Source organism: Peromyscus maniculatus, chromosome 10 (genome assembly GCF_049852395.1).
Source record: "Peromyscus maniculatus bairdii isolate BWxNUB_F1_BW_parent chromosome 10, HU_Pman_BW_mat_3.1, whole genome shotgun sequence".
NCBI lineage: Eukaryota > Metazoa > Chordata > Mammalia > Rodentia > Cricetidae > Peromyscus > Peromyscus maniculatus.
The window spans coordinates 22,402,841-22,430,021 of NC_134861.1; the positions used below are offsets into that span (position 1 = coordinate 22,402,841).

Sequence of the window (27,181 nt, forward strand, 5' to 3'; positions counted from 1 at the left end):
ATCTCTCCAGCCCCAAAACGGGTCTCTTGTATCTAGGGCTGGCCTCAAGCTCACTGTGGAACTGAGTCTGTCCTTGAGTTTATGGTCCTACTTTGTCCACCTTCTGCTGGCTGGGATTGCAGACAGTATGGGCATGTGCCTTTCGGCTGGGCTTATGTAGTACTGGTGGTTAAACCCAGGGCTTCCTGCATGCTAGGCAAGCATTTTGTCCGATAAGCTATCTTCAACCCTGATTTGGATATCCTTGAAGTGTGCTTACACTATTCCCTACTTGACATTTGTCTGATGCTTTATTTTTCTTTTTTAAAGATTGGTTTTTATTTTATGTGTATGTATATGCACCACATGTGTTCCTGATACCAGCACAGGCCAGAAGAGAATGTTGGATCCCCTAGAGGAAGTGGAGTTACAGATGGTTCTGAACTGTGCCATGGGTGCTGGGAACAGAATCTTAGTTCTCTGCAAGAGCAGTCAAGTGCTCTTAACTGGGCCACCTTCCAGCCCCCTCCCCCCCTTTTTTGAGACAGGATCTTACTCTGTAGCCCTTGCTGATCTGGAGTTCATTATGTAGACCAGGTTGCCCTGCCTCTCAATTGCTGGAATTACAAGTATAATTAATTTATCTAGTTAATTCATTATTAGAGTAGGGTTATAGATTTGGGGAAAATGCCAGAGAAACCACAGAAGTCAGTGATCTATTCATTGCATTCTATCAGAAGGCATATGATATCAATATGATATTTTACTCATCATTCTGTTAATGTTATTGCTGGAACATTGTTGCTGGATTTATAACTGGCTATTCTGGTGGTGGCTTTATTTTGGGAGAATTACTAGTCCCTTTTAACACTAGTGTCCTTCTGAAGTTACCTTTTCCTTCTTTCTCTACTTTATTAGACGCTAACCACCTGATTTAATGTACAGCCCATACTCAAGGGCAAGATGGATGCTTAAGCTCCAACTCCCAGGGCAAGATAGATTTAAAATCATTACTGGGCTGGGCGGTGGTGGTGCACGTCTTTAATCCCAGCACTCGGGAGGCAGAGGCAGGCGAATCTCTGTGAGTCCGAGGCCAGCCTGGGCTACAGAGTGAGTTCCAGGAAAAGTGCCAAAGCTACACAGAGAAACCCTGTCTCGAAAAACCAAAAAAAAAAAGGTTGCTTGTAGCTAGAGTTTTCCTGCCTTGCCCACAATCAGGACAAATCTTTGTCACCCGCCAGTCCCACAGCCACTCAGACCCAACCAAGTAAACACAGAGACTTATATTGCTTACAAACTGTATGGCTGTGGCAGGCTTCTTGCTAACTGTTCTTATATCTTAAATTAGTCCATTTCTACAAATCTGCACCTTGCCACGTGGCTCGTGGCTTACCGGCGTCTTTACATGCTGCTTGTCATGGTGGCAGCTGGCAGTGACTCCTTCTACTTTCCTGTTCTTTTATTTCTTCTCTCTGTTAGTCCCGCCTATACTTCCTGCCTAGCCACAGGCCGATCAGTGTTTTATTTATTGCCCCCAGCAGAGCCAAGTGCAGACCATCTCAGACACCTGCACTCAGGCCCGTGGTCCTGATCATTCTCTGTGCAGATCTGCTGGGTAAAGCCACGAGGAACCCAAGAACGGGCTCCCACAGGACATACAGAACATCCCACAGCAGTTACTGGATGGAGTATTTTTAAAGCACCAATGTAATGCCAGGTGTGGTGCATGGCTATAACCCCAACACTTGCAGGGTGATCAAAAGTTCTTGGGTAGCCGTTGCTACTACATGTTGAATCAGACGAGCCTGGGCTACATGAGACCCTGTTTCATAGAAGTTCCTCCCAAACAACAACAGAACCCATCAGTGCAATAAATACTCGGGAGGATATGATTTGAGACCATACAGACACCTTATTTTTCTCTTTAAGTTCTACCTACTAATTTTGACTTCATCTATAGTTTTTCCTTATTTAGTGATCTACTTATTTTCTGTTTTTCTTCTATATGCACATGGAAAGACAATAAATCTGAGTTATTTCTCTAATTTATTTACTGAACCATTTCTACCAGAATTTATATATTTATTATTTGAGTTATTATCCAAAATGTGGTTATGTATACTTCATGGCTCAAGTTTTCCTGGCTTTGCCTTTGAGAGCCCTAAGAGTTATCTTGTATCCTTTCCCTCTTTCCCTCCTTTTTAGCCAGAGGAAAGATGGTTGGAATTTTCTGATTCATTGCCACTGTTTGCTAGTAAAGCTGATGGCTTAGGAGTCAGACTCGTTAGTAATACCTCCATTTTGGTTGCTTGGCTGATTAGTTGGTTTTTGTTTCGTTGTGTTTAGACAACAGGGTCTCCCAGGTAACTCAAGCTGGCCTTGAACTGGTGTCAGTCTTGCTACCTCAGCTGCCAGAGAACAGGATTATAGGCAGGCACCGCCAACCTTAGCTTCTGTAATGATTTTAGATTACTTGAAACTCTGTGCTCAAAAATAACATTTGCTAAACTTTAGAATATGTTAAATGATATTTTTAAAAGTTGACTCAATTTTTTAAAAATAATTTTTATTTTATTTTATGTGCATTGGTGTTTTCCCTATATGATGTCTGTGTGAGGGTGTTGGAGCTCCTTGAATTGTAGTTATAGACAGTTGTGAGCTGCCATGTGGGTGCTGGGAATTGAACCCAGGTCCTTTGGAAAAGCAGCCCATGCTTTTAACTGCTGAGCTATTTTTCCAGTCCGACTCTTCATTTCTTGATGCTATAGCTAGAAACACAGTTAGGAGTGTTTATGTATGTTCCATTCTTGTGATTGTGTTGAAATAAATCGGAGTAGTTAACCCTTAGGGCAGCGATACCTCAGGCATTATTTGTGGCTCAGTTCAGTCCTTTATGGTCAGAGGACTCTGTACAGCTGGTGGAGGGTGTGCTTATTCAGAGGATTGGAAAGCTCAGATAGATTACTAAATTTCAACAACTTGTTTGTCTTTTTCTTTTGTAAAAGGCCTGGCCATGAAACTTAGGGTCTGGCATGTGCCTGGCAATACTCTGTTGTGAGCTGTACATATCCAGCCCTCCTTTACTGATGCAAAACATTTTATTAATGACTTGTATGTCTATGAGTGTTGTGTTTGCGTGGATGCCTGTGCACCACGTGCATGCCTCGTGAGTGCCCTGGAGTCCGGAAGAAAGCGTCAGACCCCCGGGCCTGGAGTTACAGATGGTTGGGAGCTGCCTTGTGGGTGCTGGGAACTTCACCTGGGGTCCTCTGGAACAGCACCCAGTGCTCTTAACCACCCACACATCTCCAGCCCTGAATTTTTTTTTTTTTTTTTTTTTTTTATAAATCCTCCTGCCTCCACCTCCCAAGTGCAGGAATTAGAGACATGTGCAACTATGTACGATGTGCTGGGGATTAAACACAGGACTGTCATGTGTGCTAGATCTATGTTCTGCCAACTGAACTGTAACACCCCCGGTCCTGGTTTAGTTTTTAGAAAATTTTTATTTCCTTCTTTGGCTTCTGTTTTTCTGCTGACTAACAGGTTGGTTTGTTTTTTTTTTGTTTTTTTTTTTTTTTTAAATTATTTTGCTCAGATACATTTAGGAATAAGTCTATTGTGCTAATTTGATAAAACAAAAAAGGTGTTTAAGTAATACCACTCTGCAAATAGAGGTAGGTAACAATTTGAATAACCACAAAGATAATTGTCTCTAAAAGTTGTGTGTCTTGCTTACATTGAAACTATACTTTCTATAATAAAAATTTTAATTTTAATAGATTAGTAGATACTTGTTTCTGAAATTAAATCACAAAGCTAAAAATCAGTTGTACGTTCTAAAAATATATATGTAAATTCTTGTTGGAGGGGCTCCTTTTGAAAGTGCTTAGATTATGGAAATGGACAGAATTATGAAGGACTGAGAGATTCCTTTGGGAGACAGTGGACAGATAGTCTGTTGTCTTCAGGTTGTTGAAGACATCATGCAGTGATGGTTTCTGAGTTAGTCATAGCAGTGGTGTTACTGGGATCAGAATCAGAGCCTGTGCCCTGGGTTGCCCCAACAAGCCAGGTTCAGCCATTCATCTTTGGTAATTCAGTTAAAAGAGCCAAATTAATAGCAGAAAACAGAAACAGGGACAGTTATTCAGTGCCTTGGGACAGAGAGATCCAGGAACTCCTTATGATGCCTGTGGAACATGTAATGCAGTGCCCTGAGAGGCCAGGAGAGGGCATCAGATCTCCCGGGACTGAATGAGTACTGGTGGTTGTGAGCGGCTTGGGAGTGAGTGTTGAGAATCAAACCTAGGTCCTCTGCCTGAGAAGCCAGTGCTCTTCACCTTTGAGCCATCTTTCCAGCCCACAATGCTTTTTTGTGTTTTAAAAAGAGGAACGGTAGACCTAGATTGTAGGAAAGGATCATAGAAATTATTTCACTAGAGGATTGCTCTGCACAGTGAATAATTTGGTCTTTGAATTTGAAGGAGAGACTTTTGCTTTGTTGAGAGAGGGGCCCATGTATTCCATGCCAGCCCTATTATGTTATGTAGCTGAGTCTGGCCTTAAATTCAAGACTTTCCTGCCCCACCTCTCAAGAATTTGCTGAGACTACAGGCATGGGGCACTAAGCCAGAAGAGGCTAATTTTACTGCATGGAGCATAGCCTTCCCTAGTCTCATAGGGTAGAGGACTGGGATTTAATTAGTATAAAATTAAAATCCCACCGCAGCCCCCTGAGAATAGGAATCACGTGTTTCCTGTCCCTGTTTCCTTGGAAGAGGAAGTTCACTCCTGAGAGATCTTGGGTGGCACTGTCTACCTTACTTGAGTGGGTAATTCACACACGTTCAGCCGTGTATCCACGGGCTGCTGGTGGATCTAGTTTTGGCGTCTGCTGAGCCACACACAGACCTTGTCAGGAGCTGTAGTCTTCATTACAAGCTGTTCGTTGTTACTCTGGTTTCCTGTGGAACTTAACAGTACAACATGCTTTTTATTAATGTGATTTTCCTTCTTTTTTTGCAGTGATTATTTATTCAAGTTACTTCTGATTGGCGATTCTGGGGTTGGAAAGTCTTGCCTCCTCCTTAGGTTTGCAGTAAGTTGAAATTGAAATACTTTCTTTTACAATTAATGGTGAACTTAATTGTACAATTAGTGCAATGTGTTTTCTAGTTAGACAAAATTAAATGACTTTACGTAGAATGACTTAACTCTTTCAGAATTTATGCATCTAAGGGCTCCCAAACCCTACCCAGTGGTGTCTTGGACTGTTAAATAAATGTTCTTAGGAGAAGTTCGTGGGAAAGCTGGGTGTGGTAGTGCATGCCTGTCACCTCTCCACTTGGGAGGTGAAAGAGGGTCACTCTGGGCTTGAAGTCAGTCAGCCCAAAAAACAAGTAAGAAAAAAGGAAGGAAGGAAGGAAAAAAAACAGAGCCAAGAAAGAAACTCAGTGAAGCAGTGAAGTGTGGTGATGAAGTCAGTGTCTGATACCTGTTGTAGAATTCTGACTGATGCTGATAGAGGTGGAGAGAGAATGTGGGCTACGTGGCCTTGTTGACAGTGACGTGAAAAGAAATTCTGAGCCCCGTTTCAATAGACTGGAGAGAAACTTCGGCTGCAGAGCGCGGGTGTCAGGTGTGCTGATGGTCACACGTGCATTCTGTAACTCAGGTTAAGCTCTACAGCTCTGGTACTTACTTCCCTGTAGTTTGTTTTCTTTTAAACTTTAATTGAAATTTGGAAAAGATCTTTACATTTAGTTCCTCATGTCACAAGGCACTTGGGGCTGGTGGCCACCACATTGGCTGTCACAGAAAGTTGAGTTTGTTAGTGCTGCTCTCAGAGTCCCATCGATGAAGCTGAGGTCTGGCTTTGTTGGCAGAGAACTTCCCAGGTGTTGCTTTGCAGTTCAGGGATGGTTAGTCTCCATTCCGGTGTTTTTTCTTTGAAAACAGTGACTTGTTTTATGTGTTTGTGTGCATGGGGCGGGCGTGCACCGTCCCCCCCTCCCCCGCCCCCCCAGCACAATAGCAGGTGTGAAGGTCAGAGGACAGTGTACATGACTGGTTCCCACCTTTCACCATGGGGGCCAGGGGCTGGACTCAAGTCATCAGGCTTGGGGGCAGGCACTTTAATTCTTCTCTGAGAGCTGGCTTAAGAGCCCATGAGTTCATTAGTTCTTTTTCTTTTCCTTTCCTTTCCTTTTCTTTTCTTTCTTTTTTTTTTTTTTTTTTTGGTTTTTTGAGACAGAGTTTCTCTGTGTAGTCCTGGCTGTCCTAGAACTCACTCTGTAAACCAAACTGGCCTCTCGAACTCACAGAGATCTGCCTGCCTCTGCCTCCCAGCGCTGGATTAAAGGTCCGAGTTCTTTCTTTTGAGATAGAGCCCCACTGTGTATCCTGGGCTGGCCATTAATTCCCTAGACCAGGTTGGCCTCAAATTTCCAGTGATCTTTCTACCCCAGCCTCCTAAGTACTAGGATTACCGGCACTTACCAAAAAAGAGAAACATTGGGTTAAAAAATTGACAGGCAACATGATGATTAAGGAAATGATCATGTATTATTATAATGGCCCCCAAGGGGAAACTACCCAATTCTTTCATAAAAAATATCGATGGGATTTTATTCAGCTGCAAAAAAAGAATGTAGTTGAAAAAAAAAAAAGTAGGGCTGGTGAAATAAATCAGCAGGTACAAGTGCTTACTGCCGCCAAGTCTGATGACCTGAGTCTGATCCCCAGGACCACATGGCGGAAGAAGGAGAGAGCCGACCGACTGCCAGAGATTGTCCTGGGATCTTCACGGGCACATACTCTGTGTGGCACGCACATGTCCACATACATACACTAAAAAAATTTTTTTGAGACAGGGTCTCACTGTGTACTTTTACTGAACTCTCTATTATAGACCAGGCTGGTCTTGAATTTACAGAGATCTGCCTATCCCTGCCTCCCGAGTGCTGGGATTAAAAGTGTGTGCCACCATGCCCAACCTACTAAAGTAATATATATATTATATATTACTTACTATATATATATTACCTACTAATATATATATTACCTACTAAAGTAATATATCCTGGCACTTAAATCGACTATCTTTTTAAATAGTAAAATGAGAATAAGCATGGTGATAAACTGCATAATTCCCATAATACTAATCTTTTCATATAGTTGTTCCATTGTCAGACTGCCTAAAATTTCAAACAAAACCCAATTTTCTTCTAATGTACACAGGAAACCCATTTTTTTAAATGTGGAAAAAATTTGTCTTTTAAATAGTTTCCTTTATGACTTACCAAATCTGCGTAGAACAGTAGAAATCCGAGCGAATTTCAAAAGAGCCACCTAGTGTCCTAGGTGTGAATCCAGAGAGAGAGAGAGAGACAGAAACAGAGAGACAGAGAGAAAGCAAGAGAGAAAGCAAAAGCGAAAGTGAAAGTGAAAGCGTAGCTGGCTAAAGCTTAAATCCAGCCACTTGTTCCCTCTTGAGCCGAGTCAAGGCTTGGCTTTACAGGCAGGGGCCCTGTTTAGCAGGGCAGGCCTGAGTTGTTTGTAGCACTGGCTTTAAGCAAGCAGCTCACAGTCCGGCCTGAGCCCAAGCAGACCTGGGCCGGGGCTAGGGAGCCGGCTGCTCCGGCTAGGGAGCCGGCCCCAAGCAGTTTTTAATGGATTCTTGTCACGTTGGGCGCCAGATGTAGATGTAACCAATCGTCTTTTTAAAATAAGAAACACAGAGCCAATGTAAAAGAGAAAGCCGAGAGGTCAGAGCTCAGAGATAAAATCTTACCTCCTGCAGTGCTCCTAGCTTCCCCGAGAGAGAGCTACTTCCTGTTTGTCTGTGTTTAAATAGTCTTTCTATTCTGCCTTCTCATTGGTTGTAAACCCAACCACATGACTACCTCATCACTGCCTGTAAGTACCGCCTTCCAGGTCTTAAAGGCGTATGTCTCCAATACTGGCTGTATCCCTAAACACACAGAAATCTACCTAGCTCTTCTAACCACCACGCTCTTGCTATGGCTCTAATAGCTCTGACCAAAGGGCAACTTTATTTATTAACATAAAATTAAAATAACATTTCAGTACAAATAAAATATCACCATAGTAATATATATTATATTATATTATTATTAATATATATAAATATTATATTTTTTAAATAAATATTAATCTGAGTAAGGTGGGGCCTGCCTAATCCCAGCATTCCAAAATCTGAAGTAGGAGGCTCATGTCTGAGGCCAGCCAGAGCTACATAGCAAGACCCTGTCTAAAGGAAAAGAATTAAGTGCTCATACATGCTCCAGTGTGGATGAGCATTGAAAACAGAAGGAAAGAAGTCACTTCTAAGGACTTTATTCCATGAATGTTCCCATAGGCAAAGCTCCAGGGAGAGTGGATAGATTGATGGTTGCCGTGATCTGAAGGAGAGAAGGAAGCAGAAAATGCAAAGGAGTACAAAGTTCCTTTGGGGGAATGGAACAGTCTGGAATTAAGTCATGGTAACAGTTGTATGACTTTGTGCGTTTACTAAGAACCACTGAGTTGCACACTGAAAGACGGATTTTCATGTGTATTGTATTTCACTTAAAAGTGTCAACCAGGATGTGAAACAGACTGGAATACGTCCCTAAGAGGAGAGTGAAGTGAGCGTTGTTCTGCGGTCAGTGGATTGGGTTTGAGGAGCAAGAGTTTGACTGATTGGCAGTTAGGAAAACGCATGTATCTGAGTCGGGAGCTCTGACAGTTACAGATTCTTCCTGACCTATGTAAAGAATTTACCAAGAGATGAGTACAAAAAATAAAGAACACTTGGAAAATATCCCAAGGAAAAAAGAAACATTTTTGCTTTAGAATACAAAGCATGATGGAGTCAGATGTTAAAACTTCATTCATGAACTTTGACTGTGATGCACATAAACTGTAACATTTTCTCTGTTGGACATTGCTCTCGTTAACTCTTCATTAACTCTCCCCTCAGGATGACACGTACACGGAAAGCTACATCAGCACGATCGGTGTGGATTTCAAGATCCGGACTATAGAGTTAGACGGGAAAACAATCAAGCTTCAGATAGTAAGTGCTTTTGGGGATTGTGGGTAAATACACAGTGTATTTATGTACATTTAATACGCTAACGGAGTTGAACAGGAAGTTTAAGATTGTATTAAGTTTAAGTATTGATGATAGTGTTAGACCAAAAGGCATTTCCCAGTTTCACTTTTCTCATTGAAATGCCTGCCTTCTTCCTCTCTCTTCTTCTTCTTTTTTTTTTTTTTTTTTTTAACTTATTTTTATTTTATGTGCATTGAAGTTTTGCCTGCATGTGTGTCTGTGTGATGATGTGAGACTAGAACTGGAGTTACAGATGGTTGTGAGCTGCTGTGGGTGCTGGGAGTGAACCCAGGTCCTCCGGAAGATCAGCCAGTGCTCTTACCCGCTGAGCCGTCTCTCCAGCCCTCCTCCTCCCTCTTGTTTGTCACCTGTGTGGAGGATTGAACCACGGACCTCCTATGTGCTGCAGCTTCACTGTTAGCATGGAGCTATATTCCAGGTCCTCCTCGTTGGAACTCTGCTTGTAAAGCAGAGGCACTCTATTAAAAAAAGTCAGCCTTGGGCCTGGCTCCTTCTCCAGCTCAAGTCAGATCTTCTCTGTCTTTTACTGTGCTGAGTGCTGTGGCATGTTAGAAGAAACCTGGCCTCTTCTTCGCACAGGCATAAATAAAGACAGCTATTAATTTAGTTCTCGGGGTATTTCTCCTTTAAGACCATAGGTTCCAACTCTGTAGAACCACAGAATTTTATTGGAAGGAAACAGTTTTTCTAATATTTTTATTTTACTCTCAGAAAATGGATGCTGAGAGAAAAAATGATTTGCTTAAAGCTACTAACAGAGCCAAGCGATCTGTAGTTCTCCTCTTTAATATGTGTCTTTGTGTTATCTCAACTACCTTATCCATTCTTCACCCTACCTCCAATTAAATGTTTATCTCTTTAGTATGGGTCTGGGTACTGCCAGCTTCTCTGTGGTTTTAAAAAAGAAAAAAATCATCATGGGGTCAGTAAGATAGCTCAGTCAAGCCTGATGACTTAAGTTCGATCCCCAGGACCTGGGTAGTGGTAGGAAAAGCCAACTCCTGCAAGTTGTCCTCTGACTTCCATGTGTGTGCCATGGCAAGGGTGTCCTCAGGGTATCATCTCTCTCTCTCTCTCTCTCTCTCACACACACACAGTGTATCATCTCACACGTGCGCGGGGAAGAGGAAGAATCAGTAAATAGTGTATTTTTTTTGAAGAATTTATTTATTTTATGTGCATTAGTGTATGCATGTATGTCTGTGAGGGTGCCAGGCACCCTGGAACTGGAGTTACAGACATTTGTGAGCTGCCATGTGGGTGCTGGGAATTGAACCCAGGTCCTCTGGAAGAGCAGTCAGTTCTCTTAACCACTGAGCCATCTCTCCAGCCCTAGTGTTTGTTTTTTAAGTTGGGTTTTAGTTTTTAAAAATCAGTATGTCGTAGAGCAGGCTTAGTAGGAAGTAACACTGAAGAGCAGTCATTGCGCTTTTCATGGAATTGAGTGTTTCTCTGAGCTGAAGTTCTGAAGTTTTGAGTCAAAATTACTATTTTGATTCTGTTTTTTTGTTGTTGTTTTTTCTTTTTCTGTCTGTCTGTCTTTTTTTTTTTTTAATTTTATTTTACAATACCATTCAGTTCTACATATCGGCCACGGGTTCCCCTATTCTCCCCCCTCCCACCCTCTCCCCTTATCCCCAGTCTACCCCCCATTCCCACCTCCTCGAGGGCTAGTCCTCCCCTGAGGACTGCGATCAACCTGGTAGACTGAGTCCAGGCAGGTCCAGTCCCTCCCTCCCAGACTGAGCCAAGTGTCCCTGCATAAGCCCCAGGTTTCAAACAGCCAACTCATGCAATGAGCACAGGACTTGGTCCCATTGCCTAGTTGCCTCCCAAACTGATCAAGCCAATCAACTGTCTCACCTATTCAGAGGGCCTGATCCAGCTGTGGCCCCTCAGCCTTTGGTTCATAGTTCATGTGTTTCCATTCATTTGGCTTTTTTTTTTTCAATAATTGAGTAAAACCGAAATTTATTATAAGCCACAGTCGTCCTAGGGACCTCCATGCTATATATATAGCCTCTATGGTTCTATGGGTTGTGGTCTGATTGTTCTTTATTTTATATCTAGAATCCACTTATGAGTGAGTACATGGCATGGGTTACCTCACTCAGGATGATTTTTTCTAGTTCCATCCATTTGCCTGCAAATTTCATGCTTTCATTGTTTTTCTCTGCTGAGTAGTACTCCATTGTGTATATGTACCACATTTTTTCCATCCATTCTTCCGTTGATGGGCATCTAGGTTGTTTCCAGGTTCTGGCTATTACTGTCTGTCTTTTTTGAAGCAGGATGTTTCTGTAGCCCTGGCTGTCCTGGAATTCACTCTGTAAACCAGGCTGACCTTGAACTCAGAGATCCACCTGCCTCTGCCTGTGCCTCTGCCTCTCAAGTGTTGTGGTTAGAGGTGTGTGCCCAGCCCCAGCTCCGATTCCTGGTTTACTAGTTTATGAGGTAGTTTTGAGGATCATGTGGCTCTTGCTGTGTGTGTTTCCTTCCCTTTGTGACCTTGGAGACAGTGTATCAGTGGCTTCTGTGATATGCCCTGTGCAGGCAGGAAGTCAACACTGCTGTGAAAAGGTCCACTCAAGCCTGCAGCCTGGGTACCAGTTGCATAGGTGGTGGTGATTCTCTACAGGATTTAGATATGTGAAACATTTGAATTTGCTCACTTCCTTTGTCTGGAAAGGTTCTTGCAGATCATTCTCAGTTGGCCTTTCATCTTCAGTGGGAATTTTCTTTCCGTATCTGATGCTGTTATGTAAACATATTTGGGGGATTCACCAGTTTCAAAAGCAGCTGCTTCCATTCACAAATGGCTCTAGCTCTCCATTTTTTAAATTGAGCTGGAGCCAGTGTCCCCTAACTTCTGTGGAATTCCTCTGAGTGAATCAGAGTAAGTCCTTTCTGGTGGCATCTACCCTTCAGACTGATGTCATCAACCCTTCTGCTCAGTTGATTGTTCCTTTTTGGAACTGTTGTTAGAATTTGGGTTACTCTTGCATTTTAAGGTGCCTTTTCTAAAATGGGATTCCTAAAATAAAATACGATATAAGCTGAATTAATGTCTTAAAACTTTTCTCCCTTTTGGTGTGGGGAGATGGCTCAGTGCAGTAGCTAAGGGCCTGGGGGCTCAATTCCCAGCTCCCTAATTCCAGCCCCCTGAGATCCAGTGCACAGGCATGCGTGCAGGCAAGACACTCAAACCCGTAAAAAAAGAAAATAAAATCCTCTCTCGGACTTTAGGGACTGGTGCTTATTGCTAATCCACTGCAGATTACAAAAGCAGAGCATGAGCTTACCTTTGCTTTACCTAGTCGTGTAGGTACTAAGATTTAAGTTTGCTTCATTTTCATTTGGGGGACGTGTGTGTAAAGGGTACATGTGGACTGGGGAGATTGATGGTTCAGGAGATAATGTACACTTGTAAATCTGAGGACCAGAATTCACCCATCAAAACGCCATGTAGGCATGGGGACCCACCTCGAATTCCAGTCCATGGAGGGCAGAATTAGTCAGGTCAGTGAGCTCTGGGTTCAGCTGAGGGAGGGTCTTGCCTCAATGAATAAGATGGAGTAATCCAGAAAGACTTTACTTCAGCCTCAGATCTCCACATGCACACAACATCCATACACACACAACGAAGAGGTGCTCATGTGCATGCGCGAGAGGGGGGGGTGGGCTTCTGTGAATTGGTGTTTTAAAATTTAAACGCAAAATTGTGCTTTAAGCCATTGTATTTCAACTTCCTGGGCTTCGTTTTCCCTTCCAAGTGTTGTAAGTCTTTTCCTTTCACTTATGCTTAGTGGTGATGGCCGGTCTTGATCAAAATAGTGATTAGAACATTGAGCAGGAGGGGCACGTTGATGCTGTCAAGTCGGGAGGTCCAGAGGCTGTCGATCATGGAGCTCCTTAGTGCTGACAGCCGTCTTCATAGTCTGTGGAGCTCTCGTCTCAGTTTGGACAAAAAGAAAGGAATACAGCCGGCATTGGTTCTGTTTTTCATTTTAGATAAGGAGCTGCTAAACCTTGTATATTATTTCCTTTCTTTTTCTTTTCTTGCTTTCTTCTCCTTTTGGTTTTTCAAGACTGGATTTCTCTGTGTAACGGCCCTAGAACTTCAAGGCTGTCCTGGAACTCACTTTGTAGACCAGGCTGGCCTGAACTTAGAGATCAGCCTGCCTCTGCCTCCCAAGTGCTGGGGTTAAAGATGTGCACCACCACCATACCTGGCTGCTTATTTTTTATCTAGAAGTATATTAATGTTATAGACTTTGGGGATGTTTTGAGAGAGAGCTTACTATGTAGCCTTGGCTGGTTTTGAATTTGTGGTAATCCTCCTGCTTCTGCTTCCTGACTGCTCCTGGGACTACAGGTGTGTACCACCATACTCAGTTTTACAAAAAACACGACTTATTACAGAATAATTGATATGCATCTGTGTTTTATTATTTGTTAACCCATTATATCTAACATAATTAACACTAATGCCTTCTATCTAGTCCTCCCATTTCAGAGAGATTGTTTGTTTTGCTAGGGATTGAACCCATGACCTTACAGTGCAAGGTACTCTACTACCACTGAGCTATGTACACAGCCCTACCATTACCTTTTAGTGGAGGAATTGAGTCATTTAGTTGGACAGACTTTTTTTTTTTTACAAGAGGTCACTGGGGGCTGGAAAGATAGCTCTGAGGATGCTCTTTGAGAGGACCTGATTTAACTCCCTGTACCCACATGGCAACTCACTAAGGTTGAGCTCTAGTTCTAAGGGATCCAGCACCTTCTTCTGGCCTCCGAGGGTACTGCACATGCATGGAACACACACATGTGCAGGCAAAACACCCATACACACAAAATGGAGTGAGTGAGTGTGTGTGTGTGTGTGTGTGTGTGTGTGTGTGTGTGTGTGTGTGTGTATGAGTGTATGACTATTGCGTAGGAGAAATTTAAACAAAATTCACAACCTCTCCTTTTCTTGAGCCACGTCCTCAGCTCCAACTGTCTTTATTAAAACTAAGGCTTTTTAAATTTAAAAAACGAATTTGACTCTTGATATTCTCAATACTTTTTTAAAACTCAGAACAATAATACAGTGATGTAAGCGTTTCTTTTTGGTGTTAGAACCTAAGTGTAAAGGTATTCTTAAATGAGTTCTATACTTTTGTCTTTAAAAAACTTATTACTATTATCAGTTATGCATGGTGGAACATACTGTTAATCCCAGCACTTGGGAGGCAGAGGCAGGCAGATCTCTGAATTTGAAGCCAGCTTGGTCTACAAAGTGAGTTTCAGGGCTGCACAGGAAACCCTGTCTCAAAAAGCAAACAAATTGCCGGGCGGTGGTAGCGCACGCCTTTTATCCCAGCACTCAGGAGGCAGAGGCAGGCGGATCTCTGTGAGTTCGAGGCCATCCTGGTCTACAGAGTGAGATCCAGGAAAGGCACAAAGCTATACAGAGAAACCCTGTCTCGAAAAACAAAACAAACAAACAAACAGAGTCTTAAAAAGCAAACAAAAAAACCAAAACCAAAACTTTGTGTGTGTGTGTGTGTGTGTGTGTGTGTGTGTGTGTGTGTGTGTGTGTGTTCGTTCGTTCCTGTATACTGTGGAAGATCTGTGGCAATCAGAAGGACAACTTCTTTAGTTTTATTTTTGAAAGAGGGTCTCTCACTGTATAAAACCTTGTTGGCCTGGAACTTGCTGTGTAGATCAGGCTAGTCTTGAACCCACAGAGCTCCACCTGCCTTTGCCTCCCTAGTGCTGGGATTATAGGTATGAACCACACCTGTCCAGAGGACAACTTTCGATAGTTTTTTTTTTACTTCTATCATGTGTTCCAAGGATTGATCTCAGGTTGTCAGGTTTGCAAATCTTTTGTTGAGTTTTCTTGCTGCCTTTACTCACTTAAAAAAATTATTTTTATTATTACTAACTCTGTGTATATGAATGCGTGTGCTTGAAGAAACCAGAGGCATTGGATGCCCTTGAAATTGGGGTTACAGGCAGTTTGAATCACTTAATGTGGGTGCTGGGAATTGTACTCAGGTCCACTGGAAGACCACTATGTGCTCTTAATCATTAAGCCATCTCTCTAGGCCCCTTACCCACTTTTAAAAGGGAATTTTGTTTTAAAGGTGTTTAGAAACATCTTCCTTATGTTACTTTTGCTCAGATTAAGATAGCACCTACTTGAAGTGGGTAAGTGTCATTCTGACTGGTAGGTAGGTGCCATGAGATTTTTCCATTGCTTTCTAGTGTTGAAAAACTACATTAGCAGTGAATAGCGCTGCCTTATGAAAGGAGTATAGGTCTTTGGACCACTTTTTCTAGCCCTGACAACTGATCTTTCTATTCTGTGTGTATGCGTGTGTGTGTGTGTGTGTGTGTGTGTGTGTGTGTGTGTGTGTGTGTTTGTGGTGGGTGGGAGTAGGGACTTCCAAAGGTGGTTCAAGTTTGAGGGCTTAAAGGGTTCCTGGGGCCCCTGGGGCCTGGGGGTAAGGCCTGGCATGTACCCTGTGGTGGGGAGGCTTCCACAACCTTGGTCTACTTGAAATGGCTTGCAGCTTGACCTTGCCCGAAGCCTTTGGGCTCAAACGTGGCTGAGTAGCAGTAGGGCTTCCCTGTGTGCTCAGGGTGGCCCCTGCTGGTCCCCGTCTTTGACTTCCTAAGGCTTCAGGTCAGTGCCAGTGCACCTCTTTGTCTCACTAGGGCATGGCAGACAACCTGCTCTGGGGTGAGTCACTGCTGCCAGGAAGGACTTATTTTTATCGACTGCCTAGCATAGCTTTGGTTCTTAAAGAATTTAGAATTTTGGATCAGTACCACCAGCTAAATTGTAGGCATTATTTTCTGTTGTGGACTTTAACATATTTGATACTTTTAATGCAATTTAATAATGTAATCATTAAATACTGTTGTCAGATCCTAATAATCTACAGTTTTCTCCTGTACTTTTCCAAGCCTGTTCTAATGGAATTGTTTGCCTTTCCTGATTGTTTTCTAATAGTGGGACACAGCAGGCCAGGAAAGATTTCGAACAATCACCTCCAGTTACTACAGAGGAGCCCATGGCATCATAGTTGTTTATGATGTGACAGATCAGGTAAGGAAGTGTGTTCTCAACAAAGCAGGAAGTTACTTTGTGTGTATGTGTAGCTTTTCGACACAATCTTCCTGTGTAGTTCTGGTGGACCTGGAACTCACTATGTAGACAGGCTGCCCTTGAATTCTTTTGATCAGCCCTGAAACTTCTTTTGATCAGAAATTTATTTTTACCACTAGAGAAAATTAGAACAAATTTTTCTTGTAGCAATTGTTAAATCTCAGCTATCTATGACTTAAAGCCAATTTGGAAGTAACTTAAGACATTTAGATTAAATGCTTTTACAAGCAAAAGATGGGTGAATATGAGCAGGAAAAGAAATTGCTACATTAGTGTGATGTCATTCATATGCCTGTAGTCCGGCTACTTTGGGGGTTTAGGTAGGCTCTCAGAAGCACAGAGGATTGAGACCAGCATAGCAAGACCTCATCTCAAAAACACCCAGAGCAAACAGAACATGTTGATTTTAAACATTACTAGTCTATTACCATAATTTTGTTTGTTTTTTGAGACAGGGTTTCTCTGAGTAGTCCTGGCTGTCCTGGAGCTCTAGAGACAAAGCTGACCTTGAACTCAAATCTCCTTCTGCCCTCCAAGCACTGGGATCAGAGGCAAGCGCTACCATTCCCCACCTACCATGAGGAAAAACAAAACAAAAACCCAAAAGAAAAAAGCCTCACCAAAAGTTATGTCCTAGCTTTCTCCTCCCTACCCTATCTTGTGGTGGGGTTTAAGCTCAGAGCTTGCTTCAGGCCAGGCAAGTTGTTGGTCCCTGAGCTGTGCCCCCAGGCCACCAGTTTCTGATAGTAGTAACACCTACTGCTGTTAACATAAACAGTTTTTGTTATTTTCATTTGTTTGTTTTGAAACAGGGTCTCACTTAAGTAGGTAGGCCTGGCTGATGTGCAGCCTATTGGCTCTATAGACCAGGCTAGCCTGGAACTCAGAGATCCACCTGCCTCTGCCCCCTAGTGCTGGGATTAAAGCTGTATCACTGTATGCAGCTCATAAACCAGAATTTTACTAAATTTCAGAAAATAGGTTTTGTTAATATTTCAAAATTTCAATTTAAAATTGGGTTTGCCTGTCATGAAATATTAAACTATTCCCTTTCCAGATAAGCTATTTTCATTTCAAGCCTTCCAGCCCTCCTAACCGTTTTCTTCCGACGGGCACTGTCGCTGTAATGCATGAGTCCATTGCTTCCCTGCATTAGTTACAGCTAGGGTTGCCACACAAACTGCATCGTCGTTCTTCTCTTTTCAGGAGTCCTTCAATAATGTTAAGCAGTGGCTGCAGGAGATCGATCGCTATGCCAGTGAAAACGTCAACAAGTTGTTGGTAGGGAACAAATGTGACCTGACCACAAAGAAAGTAGTAGACTACACAACAGCAAAGGTACGTGTGAGGTTGGATTTTCAGCCTGCCCTTTATTCCGGGGGCGGGAGTCACACAGTGGCTAAGATGCCTCAACCTTTGAAAGCCAGTGACTCAGTTCGCCTTTCCCTCTTCAGAAAGCTCTTCTCCATGTTCATTGTTCTTATTGCTCTCTCAGGAATTTGCAGATTCCCTTGGAATTCCATTTTTGGAAACCAGTGCTAAGAATGCAACGAATGTAGAACAGTCTTTCATGACGATGGCAGCTGAGATTAAAAAGCGAATGGGTCCTGGAGCAACAGCTGGTGGTGCAGAGAAGTCCAATGTTAAGATCCAGAGCACTCCAGTCAAGCAGTCAGGTGGAGGCTGCTGCTAAACTTCGCCTCCGTCCTTCTCTCACAGCAATGAATTCGCAATCTGAACCCAAGTGAAAAAACAAATTGCCTGAATTGTACTGTATGTAGCTGCACTACAACAGATTCTTACCGTTTCCACAAGGTCAGAGATTGTCAATGGTCAATACTGACTTTTTTTTTTATTCCCTTGACTCAAGACAGCTAACTTCATTTTCAGAACTGTTTTAAACCTTTGTGTGCTGGTTTATAAAATAATGTGTGTAATCCTTGTTGCTTTCCTGATACCAGATTGTTTCCCGTGGTTGGTTAGACTCTATTTTGTTTTGATGTTTATATTGGCATGTTTAGATGTTGGGTTTAGTCTTCTGAAGATGAAGTTCAGCCATTTTGTATCAAACAGCACAACCAGTGTCTGTCAATTTCCATGCATAAAGTTTAGTGAAACGTTCTATGTAAGATCTGATTTGCTAGTTCTTCCTTGTAGAGTTATAAATGGAAAGATTACACTATCTGATTAATAGTTTCTTCATACTCTGCATATAATTTGTGGCTGCAGAATATTGTAATTTGTTGCACACTATGTAACAAAACTGAAGATATGTTTAATAAATATTGTACTTATTGGAAGTAATATCAAACTGTATGGTGATAAGTATTGTTTTAATTCTTATGGTTAAAGGGAAATAGAGGTTTGCATTATACTCAACAGCCATTTATGTGTGCAACAAGGGCACTGTAGACTATCTAAGAGCACAGCATCCAGTACTTGCTTTCTAGTAATAGACCTGCTCAGTGACCTAGAGAAGCTTCTGTGCTGTGTACACTGAACCAGCCTCATTGGTTCAAGGAGCTCAAACTGTATGGAACCAAGTTTAGAGTGTCTGCTTCTTCCTAGCACTTCATCTCCAGGCCTAGACTCAAGAGGCTTCCCAGGCAACGCTTTTTTCCGTACATCTGTGGTAGATGGAGAGCAACACATGCCTCCTCACAAGCAGTGAGCTGGTGATCCGTGCTGGTGCTTCCTCCATGCTCTGAGTCAGATGTCACCCACCCACCCCAACCCTGATTTGGGGATTCATTTTTGCTTTTTTGAGACAGGGTTTCTCTGTAGTCCTGGCTGTCCTGGAACTTGCTCTGTAGACCAGGCTGACCTCGAACTCAGGGATCCACCTGTCTCTGCCTCCAAGTGCTGGGATTAAAGGCGTGCACCACCATGCCTGGCTTTTTCTTTTTTTTTTTCTTTTTTCTTTTCTCTTTTTTTTTTTTTGAGACAGGGTCTCCCTTTGTAACCCTGGCTGGCCTGGAACTTAGTATGTGCAACAGGCTGGCCCCTCATAGAGATCCACCTGCCTTTTCCTCCCAAATGGTAGGATTAAAGGCATATACCACAATACCCAGATTGCACTGTTTTTTGAGACAGTGTTTCACGTAGCTCAAGAGGCCTCATTTCCACTTGTAACCAAGGATGGCCTTGAACTCCCGATCCTCCTGCCCCCACTTCCAGGTGTCAACTTTTTGTTCTTTCCAGTTGTATAACTCAAGTTGAAGGAGAGTTTAAGCATTAGAAAAGAAAGCAGGAAATGTTGATCGCCCTAACTGTAGAAATTATATCCCCCCAAATTAACTGAAAACATGAACTCTAGATGGGAATGATGAGAGAAATAATATATTTATTTCGGTGAAATTTTTGCATGTGTGAAAGTTTTGTTAACTAGGACCTTCGAGACCTAGACTTTGCTTTTGTCTTACTGTGGGAAACAAGGTCTCTTGCGGACATTAGCATTTAAGGTGGCAGAGGTCAGAGATTGTTTCTTGGTTTAAGCAGCAGCCAAACATTCTTCAATTGGGGGCTTAGGATGTGACTGCTGACAACACATTTTATTATGGGGTCTTTAATGATAAAATATTAAACTAAAAATAAGCCAAAAATTACAGGTTTCTTTATTTTTCACTAAACAGACGATTGAAATACATGGTACAAAAATAAGTGGTAAGATTATTGTAAAATGAAAATGGACAGAATAAATATTCAATTTAATTTTCCATCTATGAGAATTTCACAATAAAATCATAGTTTACTTTGTATTATAGATGTGCTTGTTGGGTCTATTCGTCCTTATATAAGATAAGGCAACTGGAAATTCCTGAGATCACCAGCAATTATGGGTCAATCATATATATATATATATATATATATATATATATATATGTATACACACACACACACACACACACACACACATTTTGTCACTGTTGGGGTTTTTTCCCTTGTCAATACAAAGGGAGAAAGAGTTCATAAACTTTTAGTTATTATAGATACAAAACAAAACTTTTAGTTATTATAGATACAAAAACAACATAAGACAAAGTGATGCCATGCACTTTAATTTTACAATAGCAAAAGTTGTTCAAACTGTCGGCTTATTCTTTATTAGCAGAAAACATTTATAATACAAACATATTTACAGACTTTGTAAAATTCTAGTGTTTTTCCACCACAGGCAGCAAGATTAGGGCTTACAACACCATTTCAACACACTTCACTATTTGCTTTTATGTATGTGCCAATAAATGCAGTCTTGGGGGGGACGGACGGACACATATCCTGTTTTTCAAGTATAAGCATTTCAAGACCATTGGGGGCTTTAATTTGTTGACATAATAAAGAAATATTACATTAAAAATAATAAGTGGCTACCACACAGTAACTTGCATAATATGAAGAACACTCTACTCTGTGGCCATGGCTGGAATCCTGAATGAACAGTAGTCACTGGGCTCACGCGAACTTGCTGTGCTTACTTGGGTAGACGTGCCCTCAAGCACATACTTGGCCATTCAGCATACCTTGCACCCCCACTCCTCTTTTGGGCTCCATTTAAGAACAGCCCTGTCTTTGAAGCCTCTTTGTTTTGTGCTGGAGGTTTGCTGTAGACCCCCAAGAACCCTGTGTTGAAATGCTACTTTATGTGAATGCAAATGAACTTTAAGGGACCATGTGTAAATCCTAACATGGTCATGTCAATCTACCCTGGCCACATTTGCACATGGAAATGATGGCATCATCCTACGCTGAGACAATTTCAGCTCAAAAGTTCTTAACACACAGCAGAAGATATAATTAACAATTGTGTTGATATTCCTAAGTGGCATTCACAGCCAAGGTTCGAGTTTGCACCTTTTAGTTACAAAAAAAGTATCTTTTTGTTACAAAGAGGGTGAACAAATGCATCGACCATCTTCAGGCAAGGTAGTGCTTTGTTGGGAAAGTGTATTCCAAAATGAACATGTCAGCTGAGCTGACTAATTACACTGACAAGAACAGGAGCATCTCGCGGCATCCAGCGGGCGCGCTCTGTTGTGTAGGTCCTGCCATCTTCAGGTTTCACGCTGACTGACTCAGGCCTGTCAAACGGGCTTACTTTCTGAGGGCTGCTCTAACACACTGATGAGAAGGCAACTTAAAGCCACATCAAATAGTGAGTGTACTGATTTTTAACCAATTCTCAATAGCTAGAAAAGCATTTCCTTTTGCCTTTTGAAAGCACACTATTCACCATGTACAACGCAGGAACTAAGCTTGACTCAGAGTGGCAGATCAGAACAGTTTAATTTGGGTCTTGCCCATGAACATTATGGTAAGCCATACTGTGTAGCAGGGCAGCAGGCATGTGAAAACACTGTACTTCATGTATGTATAGCTTACCAAGTAGTAATCCTTTTCTCATCCAATAGCCCTGGCCAGCCTGAAACTCTAATACAGACCGGGCTGGCCTCAAAAGATCCTTCCAAGGGCTAGGATTAAAGTCTGTACCACCATGTCTGTCTAAGGAGCTAATCTTTTAAAATCTTTTTGTTTTTGTTTTTAAGCTGAAAAACCCATCTTTGATACTTTGTGGAATTTGTGGTAACCAGCATATAATCACTCTGCTTCAAAAGTTGCAACTGATGCTTTGAACTACTGATCATGGATTTTTTTTTTTTTCCTGACAAGGCTAGAACTACCGGTTAACTACCAAGAAACAAAGACTTTCTCTTTTCTCATCAGCATAGGCTGCTTTAATTTCTGTAAGGACAGACAGTGGCTGTAGCCATCCCCGTCCTCTGACTAGTCTTCCAGGGGAAAGTGGAGCAGAGGACCGACCGAGTGCCCCGAGGTAAGCAAAAGCTTGACCGTTTGCTTCGTTCCCTTCCAGAAGCCGGACACAAGCCTCCAGCTCTCTGATGCATAAATAGTTAGGAAGAAGGTCGAGACTAACCACTGAAGATGGCCCCTGCTGACCTCATGTTGCCCAAAGGGCTCTGTAGCTAAGTGTTTCTCTGTGGCAGGTTAAAGGTTAACATGTCTGCTAGCCGAGAATCTTCAGAATTTACAAAATTCCAGTCTCCACGTGATGAAAAGATCCAAGGTTTTGATCACCCACTTCCTCACTCTTAGACCCATCCCCTTGTACACCTGAGAATTCATTCCAAGTACTTAGAACCTTTCTTGAGCAGCTTTCTGTAAATGGCCTCAACATGTTTTAACTGCTGTTTTTCTAAACAGAAGGGGGTACATGAGACCCGTAAATCCTAGTATTTTATCAACACTGTAAAGCCATGTATTTTTGGTAGAGAAGCACCAAAAGGAAAAGCCTTAGTTTGGAGGGATTCACTGTAATGAGAACAGTAACTCGAGAACCTTCAGAGATGGGGAAGGCATCTTAAAGCAAGTACGTTCAAGTTGAGTCTCTCCCCTGCCTTCACAGCTGAATGGCTCTTCTGAGCAGGAGTTTTTGAGTTTTCTTCCCAAGAGCCTACTTGGCTGATGACTCCATCTCCGCCTGGGATATGCCTGAAAGAGAAGGCAGCCAGGGTTACAGGCAGGCTGCCCAGGAAGAGGTCAACACCCATCATCTGCTTCCACTGCTCTGATGCAAATCCAGTCCCCATGTACTCCCATTGCTTTAAAGATGTCTTGGTACACAGCCCAGCTGGTTCTCTGAGTCCTCATGCATCAGCCTCCAAAGGGCCGAGATTACGAGTCTGCACCCCACCACGCCTGCTGGAGTCTCTGCTCTGGACATACTTCCAGCATATGCTCACTGAGACATCTTCACTGATAAACACTGGGTAAAAGGGAAAGGTCTAGAAAAAGTACAGTAGAACTGTGCGGTTCTGAAGAGCTAGAGATCCGAGCATAGGCACCAGGTGGCCCTCCTGTTCTCTTGGCCTCTTTCCTATTCATCCCCAGTCTGACTTTCTCAGAGGTGAGATGAAAGTTGTACTTAAGGAGTAGTAGTTGTCAACTCTCTGAGATGTGCCATCCCCAGTCTTTGGGGAAGGATGCGGTTGGTACGAGAGGTTTGCAAAGATCCTTTGTGGGAAGGGAGTGGGGTAGAAGGGGGTGGGGTAGAGAGCTGGCAGTTAACTGGATTTCTGTAGATGTTTGTGTTGTCAAAGAGGCTTGGAGCCGGTGAGATGAGCCCACAGGGCAGAGGCAATGTGATCAGCGCCCCCCACTGGAGAGGTGTACCTGCAGGGAACCGGCGCTGGTGAGGAGGGTCCCTGCTGCTGCTGTGGAGGGTGGAGCAGCGGTAAAGGGAACCCACAGAGGTGGGAAGGTGGGGTGCTCCTCAGCAAGCACGTGAACACAGTGGAACCACAGTGAGTTCCACCACAGGAAGTCCCACGTTCCTTCAGCACGAGTGCCCCCGCTGAGGAGGAAGTCCTTCCTAGGATAGATAGCCCTGTGTCCCAGTCAGCAGTGGTTGGACAGCGCTCCTTGAGTTTTCTACTTACCCAGTTACAGTCCTGCACGCGGGTCTTCTTTAGCTGCTGTTGGTCTGTTGTCAGGGATGAGGGTGCAGCCAGCCAACATGTCCAAAGAGGCTAAGATAGAGTCATAAAGGTGGTCTGCATGGCTCTCCAGCTCTCCAGACTGCTTTGCGATCCTCCCGAGGACATCCTTTAAAACTAATGGTCAAGTAATAAATAAAAAGGGGTAGCAGTTTGCTCAGACAGGACTGTAGTAGTTCACAGCGCCTCCTCCCCTACCCCAGCAGGCTGACCTCTAAGCTGCTTTCTAGCTGACTATGACCTGGAACTTGTGTGTTCCTCTACGTGTCTGTGAAGTTCTGGGGACTGAACCCAGGGGTTCATGCACGCTAGTCAAGCACTGTACCAACTGAGTCACATTCCCCGTCCGCCTTTCCTTTTAAACAGTGATGCTCCACGGGCTTAAGTAACATCCTGGGGAAGTCTCTAGATTTGGGGGTATAGGGACTCAGTGACCACACCTGGAGCAATGGTGTGAGACAGGCTAAATTCACTCCTGCATGGCAGAGTAGCATGGCAGCCCCTTCCTTTGTTAACAAACGCTGCCGGCTTCCTGAGCTCCATCAGCTGGGTTAAATGCTCCCTAGCTTCCTGCCCTAGGGCACCATCTGCCAGCGGAGGATAAGAAAGGGGAAGGAAGCCTTTGTTCTGTGCACAATGTGGACTGGATGGGCGGGAAGGGAAGGAACAACAGGCTGGGTGTGTTGAGGTCAGCCTTGGGAAGCACGTGAGGGCCAAGTGCTGTCCTGACAACTCTGGAGAGCTGAGGCCAGAGGACTGCTGTCAGGGCGGCCGAGCCAAGCTCTGTTCAGTCTTCTGTGAGCCACCAGTGGGATTCTAGGGGCCTTTTGTTTGAAACTTTAAACAGGTCATGGAAGAAAGGCTAGGAAGGGGAACGAGACCGGTATGTTTTCCTGGTGTGATTGTGTGTGTGTGTGTGTGTGTGTGTGTGTGTGTGTGTGTGTGTGTGTGTTGCTTTAGTTAATATGGGGACTCATTTGGCTTAATTCCCATGGGTTCCAGTCACATAATTCATAAGCAGTTTGAGTATAAGACAAGATGTCAGCCTATATTTATAGAACAGTCAAAATGCCTTCGGTGGGTGCTGGCATGGGGGCCTCTCGGTGTAGAGTAAAGCGGCAGTCACAGGCCTAAGGTTGTGTTTGTAGCCAAGTAAGAAAGCGGGCTCTGAAAAAGTGTGTGTGTGTGTGTGTGTGTGTGTGTGTGTGTGTGTGTGTGTGTGTGTGTGTGTGTGTTGACAGGATGCTGCTTCTGGGAGGAGGAAGTAGGAAGTGTCAAGAGGAACTTGAGACTCAAGAAAACAGCTAAGTGCTCCAATTAGTTACTCCAGGCAGAGACTTGGGAGGGGTTAGAGTACCAATTTGAAGGAGCCTGGACTCATGTCTGAGACTTAAATCCAGACGTCTGTGGCCAGTAAGACACCCTGAGTCTTTTCTCAGAGCAGGACAAAGTGGAGTGTTAATAGATTTCTTTCCGAGTGAAAGAACAGTCAGTTCAGGAGGACTTCCATAACCCGTGGCGCCTGTGAAGAGAAGGCCTGTACCGAGTTCTTCCTGCTCAGGCCCTGCATCTTCAGACCCATGTAAGTGTGTCTCTGGTGAAACACCAGCAGAGGCAGAAGCAGGAAAACACACTGCACCAAGTTCCTGCCCCAACAGAAAACTGAAAACTTGGGGCTGGTGAGATGGTTTAGGGAGTGGAGGATTTACCCCACAGTCCTGGAGACCCACGCCCAATCTTTAAAACCAGTGTAAGGGCAGGAGGGAACTAACGCCACAGTTCCCACCTTACCTGTACACCCCCCCCACACACACAAACCGTTCATATACACAGTAAAACAAACCCTTCAGGCTTAGCCACAAACCCCTAACGATCCTAGGTTAAGACAACACAGGAGGAGATTCACAATCGGCCTTCAGAGAAGCAGGGGAGGCAGAGGGCCACTGTGGAGATGTGAGGGCTTCTGTGCTACAAACATCTTGTGATACATGTGAACCCCTACAACAAAGAATTAGACAGCTCTCTCTGTGTGGCAGTGGCCCTGAGCCTGAAAAGCCTTGTTTTGTAGCCCTTCTCCAACAGGTCCATAGGGTCACCATGGTTGTTTATGCCCTTTGATCCCTGTGAATACCACCTCTCTCTGGAACTGGAGTAGAATGTGAGTTCTTCAAGCACCTACCTGTGTAGTACTACAGGACGTCAGTGGCTACTTGGGGGCCCATCGCTTCAAGGCTTTTGAAGACACAGATGGGCATCACTTCTGGCCTCAAGAGTTCAATCCTCCTGGAGTTCTCACATTTTGCTAACTTAGGAACCTATCCTGCAGATGGCTGAGTCTGGTCTGGAAGCGACTGCAGCCTGCCTTCCCCGTCAGTTTAATTCCTTTGGTTTGGTTTGGTTTGGTTTTTGAGACAGCGTTTCTCTGTGTGGCCCTGGCTGGCCTGGAACTCAGAGATCTGCCTGCCTCTGCCTCCCAAGTGCTGGGATTAAAAGTGTGCCACCACAGCCGGGCTTCAGTTCAATTCTTAAATTTTTTTTATTCTTTGTGAATTTCACAGAATGTATTCTGATCATATCCCCACTCATTCCCCTAATAAATTTAATTCTTTTAAACCTGTCTGTCCCTGAAAACAAACTGTTGACATCTTTTCCTCTTGTTTTTGTTTGACCCAGGAGCCCAGGCTGGTCTCCACCCTTTTGAGGCTGAGCAGTAACTGTCTACAGCTGCTGTGATCGATGCTCTGTTGACAGAAACCCTTCCCTAGAGCAGAACATCAAATAGAGGAACCTGCCAGGTCCACTGGAGCTCACTAGGAAATCTGAGGGCTCCCACTGACGACCCCAGCGACAACTACATTCTGATTCCTGGGCCCGTGAAATGGCTGGGTGGGTAAATCACTGTTGAGAAAACCGAGGACCTGGTTTTGAGAGAACCAGCTCTCAGATCTGATCTCTCCGTCTGTGCCTTGCACACACCTGAACTCACGCATGCACACTTAATCAGAACATCACCAGAGACGCCTTTCTTGGGGCTGGCACAACGGCTCAGAAGAGAAGAAAGTGCATGCTTGTGCATCCCTGACAATCTCACTGGATACTTGAAAGCCATGTAAAAAAGTTGAAAAAATGGGGGTACAGCAAGATGGCAGGCAGGCAGGCAGGCAGAGAGGGGAAGAATCCAGGGGAAGCATGCCTCTGCCCTTGTCTCAAAAACAAGGTGGAGGGGCCTCACACCCTACATAAAGAATACATCTTTTTCTTGTAGAGTTGGTGCCTAGTTTATGACAGGCTTACTTCTACGCCCCCGTAACTCTCCCACCGGCTCTGGAGGGTCTGGAGGGACAGTGATGTAAGGAACCAGCAGGTGTCCTCTGTGGGACTCCC

The 27,181-nt window shown here is 43.7% G+C and overlaps 2 protein-coding genes across 4 annotated transcripts in view; one reads left to right on the plus strand and one right to left on the minus strand.

Moving 5' to 3' along the window:
- The window catches only part of Rab1a (RAB1A, member RAS oncogene family), a 32,105-nt gene extending 12,056 nt beyond the window's left edge, over positions 1-20,049 (plus strand). The window contains exons 2-6 of the mRNA XM_006974818.4: positions 5,008-5,080; positions 8,966-9,061; positions 16,131-16,226; positions 17,493-17,624; positions 17,782-20,049. Of these exons, the coding sequence (XP_006974880.1) occupies positions 5,008-5,080; positions 8,966-9,061; positions 16,131-16,226; positions 17,493-17,624; positions 17,782-17,979 (595 nt within the window). The 3' untranslated portion in view covers positions 17,980-20,049. The remainder of the gene's footprint in view (positions 1-5,007; positions 5,081-8,965; positions 9,062-16,130; positions 16,227-17,492; positions 17,625-17,781) is intronic.
- Positions 20,050-20,328: 279 nt separating this feature from the next.
- Positions 20,329-27,181, minus strand: part of Cep68 (centrosomal protein 68) — a 28,370-nt gene continuing 21,517 nt past the window's right edge. For 2 of the 3 annotated variants that reach the window (XM_076546032.1, XM_076546031.1), the window contains 2 exons: positions 23,741-23,914; positions 20,329-22,793 (listed from right to left, as the gene is read on the minus strand). In XM_076546032.1, the coding sequence (XP_076402147.1) occupies positions 23,745-23,914 (170 nt within the window). In that variant the 3' untranslated portion in view covers positions 20,329-22,793; positions 23,741-23,744. Of the gene's footprint in view, positions 22,827-23,740; positions 23,915-27,181 lie in introns of all 3 variants that reach the window. The other variant, XM_042285580.2, reaches the window with a different exon arrangement.